Source organism: Pimephales promelas, chromosome 15, assembly GCF_988280905.1.
Source record: "Pimephales promelas chromosome 15, fPimPro1.hap1.1, whole genome shotgun sequence".
NCBI lineage: Eukaryota > Metazoa > Chordata > Actinopteri > Cypriniformes > Leuciscidae > Pimephales > Pimephales promelas.
This window is the reverse complement of record NC_142783.1, coordinates 6,969,950-6,988,889: the sequence shown is the minus strand read 5'-3', so window position 1 is coordinate 6,988,889 and position 18,940 is coordinate 6,969,950. Positions and strand designations below refer to the sequence as shown.

Below are 18,940 nucleotides of genomic sequence, written 5' to 3'. Positions count from 1 at the left end.
GCAGCAGATGTGGCGACGGGACCTACATCTCCATTCTCTCCCTCAGGGAATGAGGGTTATCATATGGAGAAGGAAAGCTATCGCAAAGACCCTATCAGACAGCAAAGACCCTATCGGAAATCTTCGGGGGTCTTCTTGGCGAGAAGAACGCCACTCAACGAATAGGTTCCACTTCAGGGCGTAAACACGTCTTGTGGACGCCGCCCGAGCTGAAGTGATGGTGTTAAGTACCTCTCGGGATAAGTCACCTAGAACCTCTGCGTCCCGTCCAGGGACCAGACATGGAGTTTCCAGAGGTCTGGACGTGGGTGCCATAAAGGGACCCGTCTCTGAGTCAGAAAATCCTTCCTCAGAGGAATGGGCCAGGGAGGGACTGTCACAAGGACCATGAGTCCTGGGAACCAAGCCCGGGTGGGCCAATAGGGAGCCACCAGAAGGACCTGATCCCTGTCCTCCCTGACTTTGCACAGTGTCTGTGCAAGTAGGCTCACTGGGGGAAATAAATATTTGCGCAGGCCCCGCGAATACTGAAATGCTCGACCATTGAGCACAAAGCGTAGGAACGGCCTGTGTCGAGGAAGAATCGAGACATGAAAGTACGTGGCCTTTAGGTCGATTGCTGCAAAACAATCTCTAGGACGGATGCATTCGAAAATGCATCTCTGCGTGAGCATTTTGAATGGCAGCTTATAGGGGTGTGACGAGATATCGTGCCACGAGATCTCGCGAGACTAAAACATGACGAGATTTCCCGTTGAGTGAAAAGCTGTCTCACGATATCGCCATGACTGAGCGGGAGGGTGAGATTACAATATTCCACCGCTACTGTACACTCACATTCGCTTAAACTATCGACAGTAGTCGACAGGGGCGACAGTGGCTCAGTGGTTCATGTGGGTTGTCTACGGACCAAAAGGTTGGTGGTTCAATCTTTGGTTCCACCTGACCAAGTGTCGAGGTGTCCATGAGCAAGACACCTAACCCCAGCTGCTCCCGACGAGCTGGATGGTGCCTTGCATGGCTGACACCGCCGTCGGTGTATGAATGAGTGTATGAATGGGTGAATGTGAGGCAAATGTAAAGCGCTTTGGTGGCCATTAGGTCTATGAAGGCGCTATATAAATGCAGTCCATTTACCATTTACCATTTATCGTTTTGCTGTTTTTATAATAAATAATAACATTATAAACTAATGTAAAATTGCTCTGCTCATCCATTGCGAGTTGCCTTTGCAATCAGTGCAGCACGAATCACAGTTCACTGATCGCCTGACGATGGCGGAGGATTCGTTGCGCAAGATAGACTAAACATCTGATAAATGTCTTATCTTGTATGATGCACGCTCAGCACTGCTGCTCCCTATACACAGAGTGCGCGCGATCACCAATTTGAAAGTAAAACGGCACCGCGCGCTGTCACAAAAAAAGCTTTACACAGCCATGTCATGTGAAACGTTGTCTTGCGCACCCAACTTGTCATTTTTACCGCGCTCGTGCGGACGCGTCCAGTATGTTATAATCGGAACATAAGAACAACATAGAGACAAACACACCAGCCTCGTTTCTCTCTACCATTTCCGAAATCGCTGCATTAACCCTGTAACTGCCGGTACAAAATAAAATAGCAATTTCAAAACAATTATAAAGAGTCTGTGTGCTAACTTTGATTATGGTTGCACTTGCACTTATTGTTTGCACTTCAGACTTCAATGAGTTCAGTTAGGAGGTCACACACCGCCTCAATCAGAAATTCTGGAAGTTCTGAAAATGTACAGTAAGGTCTGAAGAGACCCATGTGAAATCTAACAGGAGAAAAGCCAGTCAATAAAAACCTTTTACAGTGCTTGTATATTGTTTCCTTTCAATGCATTTGATCATTCATACACATAAAGTAGACCTGAAATGACATGCATTAGTGCATTATTAGTTAAGCATTAAAGATTGCAAAATGCACACTATTTTTCCAGTCATGAATTTAGTCATTGAGGATTTCTGAAAAATTGTGCAAAAATCTCGTCTCGTTCTCGTGAACCCAATCTCGTGTCCGGTCTTGTTTCGTGAGAAAGGCGTCTCGTTACACCGCTAGTAGCTTGTGGAGGCTCCGATTCAAAACTCTCAGATCCAAGATCGGTCGTATAGTCCCGTCAAGATCGGGACTATAGTGCCCTGACCTCATATTGGCTGGAGGGACCGGCTCTATCGCGTCCTTTGCCAGTAGGACTGCGATCTCTGCTGGGCAAAGTTCACGTCGCCAAAGAAGCCAGTCTGGGACACGGGGGAGTTAAGGAACCGGAGCTTGTCGGTCTCCCGCATGTCGGCCAGACACAACCAGAGATGGAGTTCCTGGACCACTAGTTTGGACCTCGCACGACCCACTGATAATGCGGTAACCTTCGTTGCATGAAGCGCGAGGTCCGTCACGATGCAAAGTTCCTGGAGAACTTGTGGATCATGGCCACCCTCGTGCAGGACCTTCAGTGCTTTAGCCTGATGGACCTGCAGTAACTCCATAGTGTGTATGGCAGAGCCAGCTTCCCCACAGGTCTTGTAAGCCTTGCCGGTTAGGTCCGACGAATACTTACAGGCCCAGGAAGGAAGACACGGTTCTCCACGCCAAGTGGAGTTAGGGAACAGCCGCATTGCAACGGCCCGTTCCACTGGCGGGATACGTGTGTATCCCATAGCTGCCCCGCCATCAAGGGTGGCAAGGGAGGAGGAGCCACCAGAACGGTGTCTGGCAGTGAAAGGTGCCGTCCACGTCCCTGTGAGCTCCTCATGCACTTCTGCGAAGAAAGGCACTGGAATCGGTTGCTGAGAACCAGCACGCGCCACCCCGAGATACCAATCATCCTCGAGGGCTCGGGACAAGGTGGAGGGTTCCACACAAGCCCGATCCTGTTGGCGGCCCGGGAAAGCATGGGCATCATCTCCGGGTCCGACTCGAGCACCGCTGGCACACCAGAAGGAGGCAGAGGGTCTGAGCCATCGTCGACAGAGACTTCTGTCACTCCCTCCAATGCAGCGATCGTCATTTGGTCGTCGTGGGGCGCACCACACGAAACGACTAGTACACACCTCGAGGATGGTCCATCGCGTTCAGTTGGTAGCTCTACTGGCTGTGGAGCATGAGAAGGGGTGAGGGTTCCAAGGGGGCTGTTTCCCCAAAGGAAGCACGCTCACAGTAATCCTCAGGTCACCTACATCACTGCCCGTAGCAACCCTCTAGGGAGGATTGGAATGAGGCAGAGGCACGGGGACTCCGCCCCTTTGCAGGAACAAGAGTCTCAACCTCAGCTCCGAGATGGTAATCTTCCCACAATGGGTACATGACTCATCCACGAGCGCTGCCTGAGCTGAGCATGACCCACACACACCAGGCAGCGCGCGTGACCATCCCGTGACCCCAGGAACTCACAGATAGAACATCATCTTGAAAAAGATGCGAACTGACTTTGTATGCTCTTTTAGAGACTGTTCTCCTTGGTGCACGCAGGGGTGCTCCTGGTGCTCCAGTCTGTGTGCTGTTCTTTCTCGCTGGTCTTACCAGCCGTGAAAACAGCCATTGAGCGACTTAATTGCGCACCTTACCAGCCGTGAGAACAGCTTTTTAGTTTGGTCAGTTTTAAAACAACAAACAAAGAAGAGAGAGAGAAAAAAAGACCGCTCGCGCTGCTGTGCCGTCACGCCCGCACCAAAGTGGAGAGATCCAGAAGAGGCTTGTTCTCAAATTCACTCTGTTCAGCATACGATGTGCTTGGCTCCGAAGCAAAAAGCTACTGTGCAATCGCAACAGATGCTCGTTAAATGCCCGCGCTGCGAGGCTGCACAGCTGATGCAAATGATTGCATGCCAATGTGCATTGGCTTGTTTTAGTTTCACTCAAAGTAGATTGGCCTCTCTAGATTCCTATTGGACAGTCATGACCTACGTTGTAGTGACTGACCTATGCTTGCATTCTGTCCTTTTTTGGGTCACATCTTTACAGCATCTCGTTCCCGCTCGTTCTCGTCACCAGGGTTCACATGGCAGCTCTTATGCAAATAAACCACTCTAACAGAGCAATCGCACCAGGGTTTATTTTATTAAAACCTAACATGCCAAGTTTGAACACACCCTTAGGTGTAATGTTATATTATCTGCAAATACAGTTTATTAAAAATCTACTTTTTAAGATTTGAAGTACACCAAAAATGCACATTTAAGACACTTCTTTTTTGCATGCAAAGAGTAACTCGTTAACGTTGCTGCCGCAAAAATGCTTTTGCATGAGCAAACACACCTCACATTTCTTCAGAAAATGTAAAAATCACGTTTGCTGTTTTCTGTTTTCCAGGGAGATACTGCGTCACAGAATATGATGCGCACAGTAGCAAGACAAGTTTGCGAACAACTAGTCAGCAGTAAGCCGCCTCTGCCTCTGCCTCTTTATTAATTTGCTAATGGGTTTGTCTGTGTTAAAAATGAAAATGTTTGATGTGCTTATAGGACAAATGAGCAGAATTGATAATATGCTGAACCAGATCCCCAGTAACTACAGGAGCAATAGCCCCGGTCCTTCCGGTCCTCCAGGCCCACCTGGCAACCAGGGAGCCCGTGGAGAGCCAGGTCAGCCCGGACCAAACGGGTTTCCAGGAAACCAAGGTCTTCCAGGGTCTCCAGGAGAAAGAGGTATGGACGCACGTCACATTCTTTTTAAAGATGACAAAATAAAGCTTTCAGACTTTGGCTTGGTGGATAAAACATTGATATACACTGAAAGAGACCAGACTATCATAGAAACTTGAAGCTGGGAAGCCACAAACCTCTTTTCACCACCCTAGCATTGTGGTGCCAAGGTTTGCACACGGTTGACATTATCTCCAAAAGTGTTGATAGTTTTGTTGTGTAAGTTTTGTAAAGTAGATCATTGAATTGTAATAATTTTTTCCCCAACTAAAATTTGCCAAAAAAACTGAGAGAAATCTTTGCTGCACATGATTGTAATAGATTGTCTAGCATTTTTCCTTAAAATCATCCAGATGTATAGCCTTGGTGATTGACGTTACTGCCAATCAGTCACATATGGTATAAATTTTTTTAATGCATTTACCCATAACATCCTAGGATTGCCGGGAGAGAAGGGTGAACGAGGAAGTCCAGGCATTGGCACTCGAGGACAGAGAGGATTACCTGGACCTCCTGGTATGTCTTCGTGCAACCTAACGCCACCTCGCTTTAACCGCTCCATTTCACTGCTAATTATATCCAGAGTTTGTGCACACACTTGTCTTTCAGCCTATCCAAAACCTCCTGATTAATGGAACCACTTCTAATGATCGTTAACATGTATTTAACAACTGTGATTTTCTACGTTGGGTAATTTCCATATCACAATGTTTATCGTTCTGAGAGTATTTAGGCATGACAGATGAACTTGATGATGAATCATTACGAAATGAATGGTCTGTTACGCAACTGATGGTATTAGTTTTTCCAGACGATCAGGAACAACTTTTTTTCCTCTGGATTGTTTGGATAGGTTGGCTCAAAAGTGTGCTAACCCCTCATCAAACTGTGTTGTGGCAGTTGGGATTAAGAGAACCTTTAGAGTTTGAAAAGGTAGTCAGCAGAAGTGTTTGCGTCAATAGGCCTGTAGCAAAATTCAGACAAATCATTTTTGAGTCTGTGTTCCTCAGGTGATGTGGATAAAACACTGCATTTTAAAGCACCAGTGCATCCTGATTGTCATGGCAATCAGGATGCTTATTTGTGTTAGCTTATTTTTGTGAATCATTAGTCAAAATGATTCGTGATTACTGTTCAGTTAAAATAATCTCATAATCTGACTGGTAGTGAATTCAATTAGAATTGTTGTTAACAATTGTTAACACTGGCAATTCTTTCTTGCTCAAAATTACTTAAAGCAGCGTTAACAGAACCATAAAGTGAAATCAGAATCGGGTACATCCGCTTATGATTAGCATTCCTAGATTCCACAGCGTGGCCCGATTTACAGTGCCATGTCTTTTCTTCTGAAGTTTATTTATATAACACTTTATAGAACACAGATTTTTTTCAAATAAGCGTCACCAAAATAAAGAGGAAAATAACAAGTGTCAATGTTGCAAATTCAGTACAAATTCAATGTTCCTATAAGCATCTCTACAGAAGACAATAGTGTCATTAATCAGCTCAATCTAGTTCAATGTTGATTTAATATAGTTTGATAAATGTGTAAATGTTGCAAAGATCAGTCAGGAAACCACTTCAAAAGCTGCTCTACAAAAAAACAATAGTGTCGTTGGTTACACTTTATTTCAGTGGTCCACTTTATACATTCTACAGTAACACTTTACAATAAGGTACATTAATTAACACTAACATGAACTAACAATGAGTAACACATTACAGTATCTGTTAATCACTTTGTTAATGTTAGTTAATAAAAATCCAGCTGTTCATTGTTTGTTCATGTTAGTTCACATTGCATTAACTAATGTAACTATCTTATAACATGCATTTATTTTTAACTGATTTGCTCACCGACTCCCAAATGATTCGTACAACGACTCATTTTTCCAAACCACTGCTTTGCGTGACTCTAATCGGCGGTGATTGGTCAGATGACAGACCCAGTCTGTTATTGTTTGTTAGCATAATGCATAAACATATTGATAAAGCACTGCAGTACTACAAGACACTCTATTCTTTATGACAACTCCAATAACAGCGACAAACATTTCACATATTTAAAAAAAATTGACATTGGAGACCTAGAAGCTGCGCTGAGCGTTACTTACACACACACACACACACACACACGCACACACATACTTATTGCACCTTCCCTCCTCGCGTCCCGACGCTACAAAACCGTTCAAAACCCATAAAAGCAACAATTATTAATAATACTTACAGGTTGTGATTCAAAGGAGGAAGCTGATCCATATATGCTGGGCATATATTACTGAGCCCTCCTTCAGGAATAGTGATGGGATTTATGGCTCTTTGAGGGGATCCGGATCTTGGCGATCCGTTCCTTTCAAAGAGCCGTTCAAAAGAATGGTTCTTTTGGCTCTTTTTAAATATTTAGTATAATCACTGGGAGGAATGATGAGGTGAGATTTGTAGTCAAATAATTCAAACTCAGATATCACACATCAATATCTGAGTTTTAATTATTCTGAAATATTGATTATTACCTCATTTGTCATATGTGGACTATATTCCATAGGGTTGCACAACATCCCTCTGCTTAGAAAGTGACATCACTATTTTGGATTTACCTCTAGTACAAAGTGTGTGTATGTGTAAAGCTGTTGACTTATGTTATTCATACAATACCACAAGAACATTTTGATAAAAAAAAACAAAATATATTTAAAGTTGTATACATATATACTGTAGATACAATAACATGAACACAAAATGAAATGTAAATAAATACAAGCAGTTCCTTACTTTATGGCTTTTTTTAAACTGGAGTAACCATGTGATGGCAGCGTGCACAAGTTTTGGCTCCGCTCCTACCCAATGACATAGGCACGTAGGGTTAAAAGATAACGTAAGAGTAAAAGATGCACACGCCCTTCCCCTTTAACCGAGGAGCTAATTTGTGTGCATCTGTGTAAAACACGCATAGGAAAAAAAGAACGACAGAATGAACGGCTCCCCTCCAGCCGCGACTCGGCTCCCATCGTTCATGTTTATGAGCCGTTCAAAAGAATTGGTTCGTTCGCGAACGTCACAACTCTATTCAGGAACAACCGCTTGCGAATCCACATTTGAATTCATTTATGTTTTTGAACGATTCGTAATTAAAATGATGAGAACACAATTTGTTGTGGTATCGTTGCAAATATGAACTCTAACCACCGATTCTTCACATGCTCGTTCCTGGTAAATGAAAACCAAGTGGCTGAACTATCTTTGCATTGTAGAACACAGCGTCTTCTCGACATGATGCTATGATGAAGTATTTGAATGTGTAGACTTCAAGTTTACACTTCCGTCTGCGCGCGCAGTAACCGAGCGTGGCCAATGACCTCTCTGCGTCACGATGTAACAGCTAATGACTCATTTTAAAAAAACTTTATTGTCTTTTGAAAGACAATAACTTTATATACAGTGCACTTTCAGATATAATATAATCAGCAGGATGTTTTCATTCCCTTAGAGCTATATTCCACACCATATGAACAGTCATTTTCAAAAATCCATGATGGGGCTCTTTAATTGTCTTTTAAACCCCTTGCCTGTTAGGGGCCCATGCAGAAGTTGTCACAGAAGTTATAATAATAATAATCAGATACCTAATAAACACAAAAGCCTGGAAATAATTACATTTTCAGTAAACAAGGCGCTTCCATTATCATAAGAAGCAAAGTTGGCCGAAATGGTAGTTTCCATGCTGAGCCACGATCAGAAGATCAAAGTAATCCAGTTATTATTAGAGGGAATTTGTACAGACAAGTTTTGAGCTCAGTCACTCTCAAAACAGTCATCCCAGCGCAACACAAAGGGCCTGAATGAATTATCGGCTCCATGGTAACTCCAACAACACTCTGTTCAACAATTTTCTGCAGGAGGACATGTTCAATTGCTATCCAGCATTTGCAAGACCGAGCCTCTCGCAGAAAAGTGTAAAGAAGTGGAAACAATGCCAAGAGCTCTCTGTGAATGAAATACACAGCCGTCGTATACGTACAGTAGGAGGAAGCTTGCGGTGACTCACTGTTTGTAGTTTGCCTTGTGATTTTCTGTGGAGGCTTTATTGGCAACACATGTGCTGACATCAGAGAGCACAAGAGCGAGAGTCGAGTCGAGGGATAGCATTCCAGTTCGGTTTATACCGTCTAGACAGAAGGGGGGGGGGGGGGGTGTTCCTTTTAATTAAACAGTCAAAATATTTAAATTACAGTGCTTGAAATCAGCGTTCACCTCCCACATCCAGAGAAAACCTAGAGGCGAAAACTGAAGGACGCTTTCTTACACCTCCTCTGCCTGTTTTTTTTCCAGGGCCACCAGGGCAGTCTCAGACCGGGCCCCCTGGTCCCTCAGGCTCAGCTGGGCCCCGTGGCCCACCAGGGCGGCAGGGTGGACCTGGAGTCAGAGGACCGCCTGGACCTCCAGGATACTGCGACTCCTCCCAGTGTGTCGGCATGCCGTACAACGGACAAGGTTACCCAGGTACGGTTATAAGACGGTTGATTGAAAAGCTCTGTTCCCAAACCTAGTGAGCTCGTCAAGGGGTTTACCTTCTAAAGAAACATCCTGAGTGAACATCTGAACCAACACTCTTCATAGGCAACGACACAAATAGCAATGCTTCCATTGAAATTTACGCCGCCTTCACACTGGCAGTTGAAATCAGCTCCGTAATACGCAATACGTTCCCAACGGACGTCGTACTACACAGTGAAAAGCGTCGGACGCGGGTAGAACAAAAATGGCGGAGAGATTAAAGTTTGATTCTGTCAGTTCTGTATGATCTCTCTGATTAGGGTTATGCTGCGTGAGGAAAGTTGCCCAGGACGTTGACATGTCAGGTCGGCTAAAAAATGTGATATAGTGGTCAATAGTTCAATGTCTACCTTCAATTTAACAGGGTTCTCAAGTTTGAGCAAAAGCTTGGAGTGAGATCACACGCGGTTAGGGGAGGAGCCATAATGAAGCCCCGCCCCACCCATCCCCGCCCCCAATTTTACCCATCGTTCATAATTAACCAGAACAAATTAAAATTATAACAATTAGTAAATCTGATAAATGACAGAGCAATTCATCACATCAAATACTCTTTAATGCAGTTAAATATAGCTAACCAAAAATATAACAAATTGCTCCAAACAGTTTCAAACAAATCTTTAAAAATTGCATTTTGATTTTTGAATGCGTCTTCTATCTAGACGAATGATTTATTGTGTGGTGGGACATTGAGAACAAATGGACAGATTAGAGTGCACCACCTCTTCCACTGTCTCCTCCTCTAATCTGGCAACCTTTTTAGGGGGCTTACCCTTTGGTGCCCAAAATGACAAAATATCTTTCTGCTTTTTTCCTGACATCTTTGAAAAATACAAATGCAACATTATGACAATGATTAAATATTACCCAGAGAGCAATCTGCTGTAATACATCCTTAATGTAACTAGAAAGACTATTAATATTACAGTATAATATAATTTAAAATAAAATCAGTAAATCTTCATTCCTTTCCATACCCACTAACATTTCTCTTAGTTTCAGATAACGTAAGATAGCCAAACTGAGCCTGGTTGCAAAGTAGTTGTAGAGTTTTTGACTGCATCAATAATAATGTACGATGGGCTACATATTAAATGTTCTAGCCCAAAAATGTTAGACGAGCTTCTTCCAACTTACCTTCTTCTCCATCACGGCACATGTGTTCGCGCGATGTTGTTGGTTACCTAGTAACGAACGTACGGTGGCCGAGGATGTTCCGTCCATTCCCGTGTGTTCGCGCTACTGAATGACATGTCATGTATAGATCAGTGGTGCACGCAGCGCGCATATACAGTATGTTGCCTAGTAACGAACGCAATCTGGCGGAGATACGCGCTGGCGGCAGGAAACTTCACTTTGTTTGCCTGCGCCTTGTATACAACGTTAGAAAGCTTTCAGCCAGGACAACTTAGTTGGCATTGCCTTTTCAGCGTGAGAAATACACAGTGTGGCGTGTGAGCGTGTGAAGCGGTCGAAATGCGTGTGTCTCACGGCCAATGCGTGAGACTTGAGAACCCTGATTTAATTGTATTAACTGCCCTTATAAACGTTAGAAAGTCATGAAAATAAAAAATGACATCACAACTTATCGTTATAAAATCAATATTTATTTTATTAAAAGTTAATAATTCAGGTTTGTTTATCAGTACCATAGCAACGATCAACTTCCGCTGGAATTGTCGGATAGGAACCGTCTGTAGCTTTTCGCAGGAGTTCAAATTTTTGAACGCATGCGGATGACCAACGGACACGATTTTCTTCGCACCGCACTCGGTCGGACCCGTTTCGGACCCATTCGCATGCGGTCTGCGAATCTCCATAGGAGATTTCGGTCGTTTCGCAGCCGCATCGGAGCTGATTTCAACTGCCAGTGTGAAGGCGGCATTATAGTTGAGTTTTTGCACTAAATTTGCATGGATTTGGCTTACACGAACTTCCTTCAGCAAAGTGAGTATTAAACATAATAAGTAGCCTAACACGCCAAATTGGCTTGTGATTTGACAGCGTTACTCGCCACAGTTGATTTTTACCCGCATTTGGCGGGTTGGCAAGTTGATTTCAAACCTTGATTATAATACAAAGCACATGCAAATATTTGGGCAAAACAGTAAACACAAACCAACTTTTTTTGTTAGAATTACTTTTCATTTTGCCGAAATATAGGGTAAGATGGGAAATTTCGCCCTTAAGAATATCGCCCATGAATTACAATAGGTAATAAATTGAAAAATAATAACACTAGAAAAACATGCCACTTCTGTCCCATCTTACCCCAAGGTCTACTTTTATCTTTTCACTTAAAAAAAACTTGACAAACTTCGCAAATCTAAAATCAAGAATGTGTCCACAAATGTACACAAAAAACATGTTGTTATGTTGTTCAACATAATCCATTGTCACAGATTGCCATTTTCCAAAAACACAAAGTTAGATAATTTAACCTCAAAATGTTTATATTCAGATGAAATGACACAATTAATAAGAGCATTAGATGTTCTTTACAATGCTGTCTATCTGGGCAGCTCACTGTGGTTTGGAACAGAGCTCTATTGTAAGCGACTAATGATATGATTGCTATGTGTTTGCTTAACAATATAGCTAATCTATCAAGAACGGCATGTTTACACTTGAAGGTAGTCGTTTTGCCACTGAACTAACCCAATCTTTAACCCATTTCAGGTTTTGCGTAGTATGCTATCTAGACTGCCTGATCCCTTACCTGATGTTAGCACTCGCTCATGAGCTAATAAGGATAACCACCATGGATATGATTGCTGAATATTTGCTGGCCAACTATAAAAAAAAAAAAAAACCCAAAACCAAACCAAAGAAAGGACTGGACTGCCACTAACACCAGCTGAGCGCTACTATATCATACTGGAGCCAGTGATGGTTACGTACCCGTGGCCTGTTTGCATCTAGAGCAGCAAGAAACAGCTTCGTTTTGCTGAGGACGCATGTGAAACTACTAACATTGAGCGTTTATGTTAACAGTGTTCAACAGTGGTTGCTCTTTATGAGTGGGGAAATGACTGTAAATAAACTAATTGTGCCTTGTAAATGTTAAATCGATGACACAGTGGGCTAAAGTTAACAGGATAACAGCAGTCATCAAGCTTGCACCTGATAACTTGCTTCTTGCTGAGCGCTGACGTTTCATTTTTCCACCTTCCATGATACATGATAGGCAACCCTCAGGTTACAAATGTAGTGTGTGCCATTAGTATATGCAAACATGAAGTTTTCGGTATGCGTTTTTCTTTAATTCTGGGGGTTTTTTTGAATTGTGATTTATAGAATTGTGCGATACCTCAACAGAGATCAGCAAATTTTTACACAAATGCATTCTTTTTACACATGTATGTTTGAGTAGTTCTAGTTATAGTCTAGGAGGAAAAATCCAACGCAAAGTTGTGGACAACTGCCGAATGGATTTAGTATTTGTTTAATATAGAAGTTTTCTTTATTATTATTATTATTTACACTATGTATAAATGAAGAGTTGAAATGACATGTTGGAACCCAAAAGCACATGCTCAGCTGGCCAAATAATATTTCCAAGCAGGGCCCTACCAGCCAGACCCTGAAACCTACGTAGTACCCATTCCAGCCCAGCCGTCGGAAGATATCGAGACACAGTCGCCAGGTTTACGAAACCAGCGTGGAAAAAGATCGCTATCAAGACAGGAAGCTGAAAGAATAGAAACATAAAGGGAAAGTGTATCTTCTGTACTGTCAAAAACTGCATTTAAATCCTGATCATTTAACACAGTCAAGTGGAGAGGCGAATTATTCAACTCTCATTTCCTCGTGTGCTTGCCGACGGTTCCACAATGTGTCTTTGCTTGTAACATAACTGCATTTTGTATTTGTTCAGTAATATGTCCTATAAACACTATGAACTGATTCCTTGCACATTTGAAAGTTGCAAAGTGTAAACGTGCTTGCTGCAGTCTCTCTCTCTATCTCTCTCAAGGTTCAACTTCCCTTGATTCTTAGACCTGGCTTTTGTTTTGTTATCCTAAACTGAATATTTATCTGTTGTATACCAACTCGCTCCAAAAGAGGAATTGCATGCCTGTGTTGTATATTTAGTAAGGACGTTTACAATCAGAATATAGTTGTTTTTTCCCAGTGATATCAGTTGAAATGCAGTTGGAATTTGTTGCAAGTCTACGGACATAGAATAGCTTTTATCATGTCTGAATTGCACATTGTGAATTCCACAGCCTTATTTTCTTATTTATTTCTGAATCAGAAGAGGCATTTTTCAATAAAACTACTGAAAATGTTTAATTGCTGTTGTGATCTGTTCTTTCATGTTTACTTTACATTTACAATGACATTCAGTTCCTGAGTTCGATTTGAGGTAGAATGTAGGATTGTGATAGAATTGCAAATTACAATGGAATGAAGTTAAATTCAAAGAAACTTTTAATTAGGGATGCACAGATAAGAACATTTTGCCTGATACCGATAACCGATAATCCTTAATATTTGAAAGCCGATAACCGATATATCGGCGGATAAATCTTAATCCAAATTTTTGTAAAATTTTTGAGAGCCTAATTTCAATAACAGAAGTCTCACCATTAAAAGCCATGTCTTAAAGGGGTGATGAACTGAGAAATCAAATTTTCCTTGAGCTTTTGGCATCTAAGAGGTCATCATATTATAAGAATATCCAGTTTCAGAACTGAAAACGTCCTTGTTAGTCCAATAAAAGCTTTTATTGACACAGCCTCTAAAAAGACTCGTTTTTAAAAGTGGGGAACTATGAGGACAAAGAGGATAAAACACCACCCCCACAGAAGATGATCAACGCCTGCTTCACCACGGCAGGTTTAGCCCCGCCCACCGATTCGCGCATTACACACATAAGTATCATACATGTACATGCTTACCTCGTGATGACAAACTGGATCGCTACCGAGCAATACAGAATATTGTGCAGTGCCTGGTTGTGGAAGACAGTCGCTGCATAAGCTTCCTGTGGATTCCAATAGGACTGCATGGATAACATTTATTTTTAAAGCCGTTCCAACTGATGAGGTAAAACATCGTCGTCTGTTCGCTTCATTTCACTGTATGGGCGAATCCGGTTGCCATTTGACAACATAGGACGTTTTCCCCCACGTACACCGACGGGTGAGTGAAACTCATTATAATATGCAAAACTGTTCTCCACTCGCAGCAGTGGGTGTTTACTTCCAAGTCTTCAGTGCGACACGCCCATAAAAACCGACTGTTTTTTAGGTAGGCTCACAACCAGGGTACAAAATAGCCTATTACTTGTTCATTTTGATGTTTTTGAATGCAAAACCAAGCGAACGTTATAAGTTGACCTCAGACAACAATATAATAACATTTAAAAAGCCAGTTCATGACCCCTTTAAAGACACACTTATAATGTTCGATAACATCGTCCAATACCGATATGGAGACCGAAATATTGTGCATCAACTTTTCATAATCCATATACATTCATTTGAAATATCTTTGCAGAGTCAATATGTTTACATTTTCATTTAATTTTGCCATGTACATAATCATGGTCAGTTGTGTTTTCTGATGCATATTAATGATATTGATGAAAATTAATTCATGATATTCTGATGAATATTCATGTCCAAGATCAGAAGGTCTGTGTTCATGTATAACAGGGATGTTATGGTATCCTCTTTAAAACAAAGTATCTTTATTGATATATATGGTGTCATGAAGAAACTTTAATAACCATGCAATTAAATTAGGTAATTTAAATATTATTACATCAACAACAACAAAAAATAAGTACAATGTTCTTCTTGCAAAACACTTTTGGTGCCACTGAGGTGTGTAAGGTTAGAGACAGGTTTGATGGATAAAGTTGTCAATGTTTAACAGGTATTTTTTTAAATATATATATATATATATATATGTGTGTGTGTGTCTAAAAACTTGTATGTAAATGATAAGTGCATGGTATCAAATGATTAATTTAAATATTAGTTAATCTAAAATTGGACCATAGGTTCTTTATAGCGGAAAAAGTTTCTTCAGATTGTTAAAATAGTTTTGAAGTTTTATGGGGAACCAAAATACATTAATTTATAAGGACAAAACCATTTTTATGGGGTTACATCAGGAAGAAGTAGCTCTTTAAGGTAACAATTTCAGGCGACCTCCATAAAGCAGTGGAATTTGTACTTCCAAAGAAAACAATAACGTGGAGGCGTACAGATGTTCTTGTAAATGCCAAAGAAGTTCATCAAGATCCGTTTTGTTCTGCTTCATTAAAACTGCAGGTAATCATGGTAAGAAATCACTGTTTGTGCTCTGAGATTGATTTGACGCATTAAAGGCTCATTGTCATGACATTTCTGAACAGCTCGTCTTAAAAAAAATCCATTAAAAGAACATTGAGGAGATCTGAATAAAAGAAAAAATTAGCAACTTGCCAAAAGTCTGGAATGCTGAATTATATAACTCTCCGTTTCCAATACTATCCTTGCTTTGACACTGTACATGTAAAAGCTTACATTTCAGTATTTTTCCATCAGATTTGAACTCTCCGATGCTGTTGTCAACTAGCCTGGCTGCGCCCTCCTACTCACTTCCGCTCAATTTCATTTTCCTTCAGTACTAATGAAATGTACACGAGTCTGGTTGAACCAAGCTAGTTGTCACCTACTGGGGCAAATATGTCCAAGCCATTTTGATCCATTTAGGCTAAAACCTTATATCCAAACCACCATGGGTGACCCATTTTTTTTGTATTTCTGACAACATAAATTCACCATGAAAGTAGTGTTGAGTAACAGCAGCCGTAAGTCATTGAAAAGTCTCTTGAGACTTTTATGACCAGCCAATCCATCTTAAAGACCCCTTTTCAGTTGGTAAACATGGTGACGTTTTTATGTGGGCGGAGCTTAGGTGGAGGCAGAACGATTCTGGCCGCTTCACTAATGCTACTTAGCAAGTTTTATTAGCTTGTTTTTTTTTAACAATGACTGAAGAAAATCGGAATTTTTTTTTCTTAATGTGTAAGGTCACTCACTGTCCAGGACTGTGATTGTTATTTCCAAAAGTTAATTTTAACGGATAGAACCAGATTGGCTGACCCGTAGCCTTCACACACTCACTCAATGCATGGATGATCTGACAGGATTAACGTTACGTTACCTCGGGTGAGTGGCCTGACTTCTACACCTACCTTATAGAGAAACCGATCGTAAAGAGAAACTGAGGGCATATTCATATTTAGATGCCTATATGGTCCTGTACAAGACTTGTGTGTACGATCCGCAATTCTGCCTAGCCAGGGCAGAGAAGACGACAATGTAAAGAGTGACATTACGGTGCGAATTTAATCATGTGAATATTTTCTAGAAATAAAAAGTCCAGATACAGCACATTAATTTTTCATTGATACTTGGACCAAACAACACAATACGATGATATTTAATAATAATAAAAGTAATTTAAGCTCCTTATTATGTAGCCGAATCTGTGCTGGTTTATATTGGCCGCCTCCAGTTTTCACTTTGTTTTGCCTCCAGCTTGCACCGTGACGTAACTGTGAAGTCGGCGGAAAAGGGGTCTATTATTCACACAAGAACCATTTGTAAATTGAATGTGTCTGGCTTCCGGTTGCTTTTGGCTCGGGATATTTTCAATTGTACAAAGCAGTTCATTATGCTGCTTAAAATTGCAAACTAGCATTTCTTAACATATTATTTCAACATGTTATTTTACATTTTTAAGACACTTTCTTCTTATTTCCCTATATGTATCAGAAGTCTGGCACATCAACATGACATCATGACTTTTGCGTAAACATATACGCCACTTTCGCGCCAGGTGGCGTGTTATCTCTACGCATTTTGAGCTATCCGCGTGTATGCGTATATGTCTACGCCATTAACGTCCGCGTCATTCCGCGTGTCCGAACACGCAGTCAAATCCCCAGTCATAAATGCCATTAACCCCAGTGACGGTTAAGTTTAGGGATGGGGTTGAGGTAAGTCATATCTTTTTCTTTCCTAGGATGGTAAGGGAACAGTCATAAATGCCATTAACCCCAGTGATGGTTAGGTTTAGGGACGGGGTTGAGGTAAGTCATATATTTATATAACGTTAAGTCAACGGCGTTCATAAACACGCTGAAAGGCAATTATGCGTCTTGATAGCACGCCAAAAATGGAAATACGAATTGGCGTGTCATACACACGCTACTTCATGAGATCAGTCTGGGCACATAATGAGAAACGTAATGTGGTTTACAAAGCAACAGGAATAAATAAATAAAAAATCTCTCTTTTCCTGAGAATTAAGCCACATGTCGTTCACAATGAAAATTCATCAAATTTTCAGCCGAAACTCTATAGCTACACCCTCAGTTTGTTGCTTGTTCTAAAGTCCCCCAAGGGGTCTCCTGTTTTAATGCTGTTTCCTTGAATACATGTGCTCTCAATTAGAGCTGATTGTTTTATGTGGGCTGTTTTTCTCCATCTAAACGAAAAAAAAAATCCTTTAAATGCGTTAGCCACAGACGCTATATACCTCTTTGCACTTTCTCAACCCAGCTGTCTCGAACGAAAGTGGAGAACTTTGATCGTTTCACCTCCTACTTTTATTTTTTTGTTCTGTTTAACTCAAAAAAGAAACAGAGTACCACATTAGTGTGTAATTACAGTACTTTCGAAGCCTAGATAGGAAATGTTTAGTCGCTCAGGAGATTATGTCATAGAAAATGATTATCAAATCAGTTTACTGCACCATGGTTTATGCATCCACACTATAGTGCCATAGACCCCATAATTGTGCGTTTATGTTTCAGGGTAATTGCAGGTTTTTGAGTTCAAATACAGAACAAGAAGCCTGTGTAGCATGCCTTTAGGTTAAATATCTAGTATGTTTAGCAGGCTGATAGGTCCTTTACATGCAATCTGCTAGAAAGCACATAATTGACCACATCTGCACAAGCTGACCGGCCTCTGCTGATTCTGCAGCATTCTTGCTCAACATTTAAATAGTCGAGTGTTTTGCAGGTCGTATGGCTTTTTCTCACAGTGTGTGTGACAGTATGTCAATGCTTGAGAGGGTGTGTCTGAAGCTTGGTGCTGATGCGACCGTCAAAGGCCCTGTTTACACCTGGTATTAAGATGGTCAATTAGGTCGATCGGATCACAATTAAACAATGGAAACACATTCCCATTCACACCTGATGTTTTAATCCATCTCTTTTGTTCACTTTCAACCACTTCTGTCCTGATTTCTTCGAGGGGAGGATCTATAAAAAACCTACATTAACTCACACAATTTACATATGAACGCAACCGGAAACGACAGACAAACAAACATCATTCTTCTCTCACAGATGCAAAACCAGCCGAACACTGTGAGTATGTGTTAGAACATTGAGCTTGGTCCGTTTTTCATCTTCAAACCAAACTTGGGTCTCCAGTCAAAGTTTAAATCTCGTCTGGCTAGAGCTCTTCCAATTATATTTTTATGCATGATACGAGGTTAGTAGCTGGAGAGTTTACGGTCTTTTATGGCTGTTCGAACGCATTCGATCACATAAGCGTTTACACAACGCTCATTTTTTTTTCCAACTACCTCTGAAAGTGGTCAAAGGTGGACAAGCTCAAAACGATTCAGACCCTGTTTACACCTGCATTTACTGAAACATTGTCCACTTATGATCCGATCGACCAAAACATCCAATTGACCAA

At 41.3% G+C, this 18,940-nt stretch overlaps 1 protein-coding gene across 3 annotated transcripts in view; it reads left to right on the top strand.

Moving 5' to 3' along the window:
- col12a1a (collagen, type XII, alpha 1a) overlaps window positions 1–13,517 on the top strand; it is a 112,811-nt gene extending 99,294 nt beyond the window's left edge. For 2 of the 3 annotated variants that reach the window (XM_039651065.2, XM_039651066.2), the window contains exons 60-64: window positions 4,333–4,399; window positions 4,485–4,667; window positions 5,103–5,180; window positions 8,997–9,167; window positions 12,787–13,517. In XM_039651065.2, coding sequence (XP_039506999.2) covers window positions 4,333–4,399; window positions 4,485–4,667; window positions 5,103–5,180; window positions 8,997–9,167; window positions 12,787–12,932 — 645 coding nt within the window. In that variant the 3' untranslated portion in view covers window positions 12,933–13,517. Of the gene's footprint in view, window positions 1–4,332; window positions 4,400–4,484; window positions 4,668–5,102; window positions 5,181–8,996; window positions 9,168–11,900 lie in introns of all 3 variants that reach the window. The other variant, XM_039651067.2, reaches the window with a different exon arrangement.
- Window positions 13,518–18,940: the final 5,423 nt, after the last annotated feature.